At 51.6% G+C, this 5,342-nt stretch overlaps 1 protein-coding gene across 1 annotated transcript in view; it reads right to left on the bottom strand.

The window, feature by feature from the left end:
* Window positions 1-2,279: 2,279 nt before the first annotated feature.
* Window positions 2,280-5,342, bottom strand: part of ZNF384 (zinc finger protein 384) — a 14,593-nt gene continuing 11,530 nt past the window's right edge. The window contains exons 7-8 of the mRNA XM_008049727.1: window positions 3,142-3,366; window positions 2,280-2,466 (exon numbers count right to left, since the gene is read on the bottom strand). Coding sequence (XP_008047918.1) covers window positions 2,280-2,466; window positions 3,142-3,366 — 412 coding nt within the window. The remainder of the gene's footprint in view (window positions 2,467-3,141; window positions 3,367-5,342) is intronic.

Raw genomic sequence — 5,342 nt, 5'->3', positions numbered from 1 at the left:
CGTGCGCCTGTAGTTTCGGGTACTTGGAACGCTGAGGCAGAAGGATCGCCGGAGCCCAGCAGGTCGAGGCTGCAGTGGCCGGGAGCGGCCACTGCACTCTAGTCTGGGTGACAGAGTGAGACTCCAACTCAAAAAAAAAAAAAAAAAAGATTAAAAATAAATAAATAAATAAATAAATTAGCCCAGGCGTTGTGGTGCATGCCTGTGGTTTCAGCTACTTAGAAGGCTGAGGCAGAAGGATTTCCTGAACCCAGCAGGTCGAGACTGTAGTGGCCATGAGTGTGCCACAGCACTTCAGCCTGGGTGACAGAGCGAGACTCCTACTCAAAGAAAAAAAAAAAAAAAAGACACCTGCAAAAATGTCCTAGAATGCCATTCTTCCTGTTTTTTTTTCAGAGCATTCTGGAATATGTTACTTACGTCAATATGCAATGGGTTTATTAACGTTCTTTCTAAATGGATTACAAAATATTTTTAAGTTTCTCAGTTTCACAACACCCAATTATTCTCCAAGTTCCTCAGTTTCACAATATCCATGCAGACAGATATTCCCCACAGAAACAAAAGCTCTTTAGGTGCCATTATAATTTTCAGAAACATAAAGGGGGTCCCGTAAAAGTTTGAGAACTACTGTGCTAGTCAATGGCACACCGACCCAAAGTTTCAGACTTCAGGTCTTGTGTGGAGGTGGAACATTTACCTGCAGATTGGAGAGCTGTGTGAAGGCTTTCTCACAGCCTGGGTGTGCACATTTGTACGGCCTATCACCGGTGTGGATTCTGCACAGGATGGGAACAGAAGACAGAAAAAGGACGTCAGCAGGACCGCATAGGGACGGACTCCTCCAGAAACTCTCTCTAGACCAGTCCTGTCCTCTTGAGGAAGCCGCCAGAGGGCCTCCCAGAGGCGCCCGCCCTGGTTCCTCTGACACGGATCATGTTGGGGTGTCTTCGTTCCGGTCACTGCCTGCACCGCACAGCTCAGGCTGAGCTACCTCTCTGCAGGGGGAAGAGAGCACTGAGGCTTCAGCACCTGAGAGACAAGCAGCCCACAGTTTGGCATGCAAGTCGGCTCCTGCAGTAACTGTCCGCATGAACATTCAGAAACACAAGGTCAATACAACAACAAGGAAAAAGAAAAGCACAGTACTTCTTCCTGCCTCACCTACAGCCAGAAACAATCCCCTCAGACTTGAAAGTCACTTCCAGAGAAAGTTAGGGCCCCAAAGAAAAGCAGAGTTAAACAGACTGCAGAGGGCAGCAGCGCCAGTAATGGAAACTCTCAGGGGCTTTTCCCAGTCCAGCCCCCAATGGCAGGAAATGACTACTTCACACCGGTTTGACCTCCCTCCCCGACACTACCGAGCCCTCTACTAAGGCGAGCCAAGGACTTGTGGGTACGTTGATGCCTGCTCCTCATCAGGGACGTCAGAGCCATCTCAACGACCAGATGCTTTTTGGGACCTCTGGAAAAAACTTCGACATCACGGGCCATTCCTCTTCTGTGCAGAAAGTCTGCCTCCTCTTCTCAAGGCAAGATATCTGATCATTTTCAAGGTGGGATCGTCACTCCACAAGCAGTTGGGTGGGATGGCCTACGGTCTGAGTTTGGACTCCAGTTCAATTTGAGAAACCACTGAAGGAGACCATCACTCTTCTAGCTGGCAAGCTCATTTCCTCCCAGTCACTTCATCTCCTGGAAGAACACTGGACGTCCTTATGAAGCCTGAGCTTTTCCATTCTCCATGTGCCGGTTCTCGGTGAACATCAGTACTTGTTTTGTTTTGTTCTCTACTCTTGGCATCCCTTGGAACCTTGCTTGTTGCTGCAGGTGTCAGCAGGCTGGTGTCCAGCTGATGTCTGATTATATCTCCTGTTCACAGTTGGTGCCCTAAGGGCTAAAGGCATGGTCTTCTCCAAGCAAATGCCTCTGCTGTGGCACCAAGCAGAAAGTCTTGCAAGATGTGTGCACAAGTATCTTCAAGGAGGAAAGCGAGACACAGGAAGGCCGTCTCTGCTCCCAGGGGCAGGGGAGCACCACCGTCACTGTCTCCCAGACACAGCTCTTGCCCCAAAAGGGCTCTCTCTTAGTGTCCACTTGTATGTCCACTGTTGCTCTTGGTCTTCTTTCTCCCGGTGCCAGCTGTGCTCTCCTCCAGCCAGGCGCCTCCTCCGGCCACGTCTCTCCCCCGCCCCCCGCATGCGGGTTGTTGTGTGTGTCCGGGGCGGGGGTGGGGAGGGCATGCCAGCGGGGCGGGGTCAGTAGCCCGCCAGTCTCCCTTACCGTGTGTGCTGCTGGAGGTGGGAGAGCTGGCGGAAGGCCTTCTGGCAGTAGGAGCAGTTGTAGGGCTTGGCCCCCGAGTGGATACGGAGGTGCTGGGCCAGGTAGGAGGTGTTGGCGAAGGTCTTGGAGCAGTGCGGGCACTTGTGTGGCTTGACGGTCTCCGTGTGCATCTTGGAATGGATCCTGCCGGAGAGGAGAGGAGGGGGGGGAGGAGGAAGCAGTTCGACACCAGGGCGCTGCTCTCTGCCGGGTGAAATGATGTTGCTTGACGGATGCGCGCACCCCTCCTCCCTCCTCCCAAACATGCTCCAGCCTGGAGAGGCTGATGAAGAGGAAACCCAGGTCTAGGTTGTTGTTGATCTCAAGTCGGTGGCTAGAATGGCAGTGAGATGATGAAGAGCTGCCAACCCATGGCTCCTGGGACCTGAAAGCAGTCAGTGTCGTCAACCCTCCGCTTTCTCCTAAAGTGACGCACTCACCACAGAGACCCTGCTTCCAAACAGTAATCTGAACAAAGACCAATACCGCCTGTTCCCCATGGACCTGAAGTTGAATGCACACCTTGGCTCTGAACGGAAGCATATAGCATAAGCATGGCCTGCTCTGCAGAAGATTTCCAAACAAAGACACAGAGAGAAACCACATACATTGTTCCAGACTTTGGATTGGAGACCACGATTGTTAAGGCCCCCCACACAGCGAGGCTACAGAATTCATTTCTCAACTGAAACAGGAGAGTCGAGGCTACCGAGGGCAGTAGTGAGAGGGAAGAAAGCACACATGTGGAGAGAGGAGTCGGTGCAGGCTGTGGCCTTGGGGTTCACGGCCAGGCAGTGGGTAAACTGAGAGCAGCCTTACCGGGTGTGCTGCTGGAGGTGGGAGAGCTGGCGGAAGGATTTCTCACAGAAGTTACAACTGTAGGGCTTGGCCCCCGAGTGGATCCGGATGTGCTGGGCCAGGTAAGAGCTGTTGGCGAAGGTCTTGGAGCAGTGCGGGCACTTGTGGGGCTTGGTCTCGGTGTGTGACTTAGAGTGGATCTGCATCTCCGACTTTGAGTAGAACGTCAGGGAGCACATCCGGCACCTGGGCCAAGCGAGGGCAGCGGTTAGAACCCTTCCCACCATGAAGGCGTGGCTGAGCCCTCCCCTTCCGAGAGAAGCCCACCTATCTCATCTCTCCCGTTCCAACTCGAGAGCAGGAGCTCTGGCTTGTTCATCTTTATGGCCTAAGCTTCTATCACAGTGCCCAGCACATCATACACATTCAATACATGTTTGCTGAATGCCTAGACTCCCTAGTTGTTCAAAACCAATTCAACCAGGTAAGGCAGAAAAGTACAGGCTCTGGCTGGATGTGGATTTCAGTGGGCCAGGAATACCAGTTAACTTCTGTTTTCCTTCTGCCTATACTTGACTTCAAACTTTTACAGTCCATTCCTCGGTATTCCTCAAGTCCCCCCAGATGACAGTAAGGAACAGCTAACTGGGATTGTCTCCTCTTCTCACAACAATTTTCTTCCCACAGATTTCCTCTTACTTTCTTTTTGGCAGTGATGCCTAGAGGGATGGGGGGGAAGCACCAGCATTGCTTGGAGGGGGTTTTCCAAGCAGTGTATGTCTGGCTGTACCCTGTAGCTGATGCTCCGCCCATCACCCCCACAACAGCCTTTGGCAACCAAGTGAAGCCACTCTCACAATGAGCCAAGGTGGCCGCTGGTTATGGGTGGTATCCCTCAAGTATTCGGCAGAAAAAGAGCTGTGAAACACTTGTCTTCCGTGCTGACCCTTTCCTCTGTCCTAGCACGTGGAGCCAGTGCCAACACCGGGCTGATGTCAAAAGCATCTGAACATGCTTTCACTCACCACCTGAGCTGGTAACCCTTCCCGCTCTGATACTGCCCAACAGTATCGAAGGAAGCCTCTGCCCAGGTTAAACCACAACTCTCCAGACTTTACCAGGTAAAAGCCGTCTACAGGTGAAACGAAACCAGTCATTTTCGTCAACAACTCACAGTGTGCAAGGTGACCTAGTAGAAAGGGCCATGCCAGGTAACTCTGGCCAGTCCCTCTTCTGTGGGCTACCCCTGACTTATCGTTATAGAGGGGCTTGGGTGGTGTGAGGGGACAATTTCTGCACTTTTTCATCGCAGGCGAATTTTTTAAATAACTGAGATCAAGACTAAAAGGAAATCTGACTACCAGTCTATGGCTCCCTGGCTGTATCTGAGATGCCCAATCATTGCATGAGAGGAAAGGATCGTCTGCTGATAGTATCATCTAAAGGACACAGCCCATGGGAGGCTGGACATCTGGGTTCCACTCACAGCTCGGTTATGGGCTTGTTTCTTAATCTAGACCTCAATTTTCTGGTCTATAAAATGGAGAGAAAAAAGCTTGCCCCAAGGAGCACCAGCAAACACCCAGAACAGTCAAAGGTAAGCCAAGTGTTCTCTAGTTATAAAACTGCATTAATGGCTAGAGCATCAGTGCTGATGCATGAGCTTGTACTAATCCACATTTCACTAAGACTGAGGTTGGAAGCTGGACACACTACCACTCGGAGGGCCACTCAGCTAAGATTGCTCAGACAGGTAGAATAACATGTTCACTCTAACTCAAATAAAACCTCATTTGTTTGTATGTGCAGGCATTCAACCCACAGTTCTGCCTGCAACACGAAAGTTAACTATAAAAAAGAAAGTAACCCCTCATCAAAGTTTCCAAAACTTAGCTCACTTCTCATGGACAGGCAATGGAATGGGCGGGCTCAGAAGACACGAGGTCGAGTCACAATAACCCTGGCGGCCGCAGCTGCCATTTGCTGCCGTGCTGACGGTGCAAGGCCCTGGGCTCAGCACCTCGGCCGCTTGGGGTCCACCCCTCAGGACAACCTGGCAGTCTCATCCCGTTTTACAGAGAGGAACACCAAGACTCAGACGCAATATAACTTGATGATGCTGACCTACTTTAAGAGTCTTGGCACAAGCCGGGCTCGGTGGCTTAGCCTGTCATCCCGCGCCTTTGGGAGGCTGAGGTGAGTGGATTGCCTGAGCCCGCGGG

The sequence above is a fragment of the Carlito syrichta genome, unplaced genomic scaffold (assembly GCF_000164805.1).
Source record: "Carlito syrichta isolate Samal-C Ts95f unplaced genomic scaffold, Tarsius_syrichta-2.0.1 Scaffold136259, whole genome shotgun sequence".
NCBI classification, from domain to species: Eukaryota; Metazoa; Chordata; class Mammalia; order Primates; family Tarsiidae; genus Carlito; species Carlito syrichta.
This window is presented reverse-complemented; position numbering and strand designations above follow the sequence as displayed.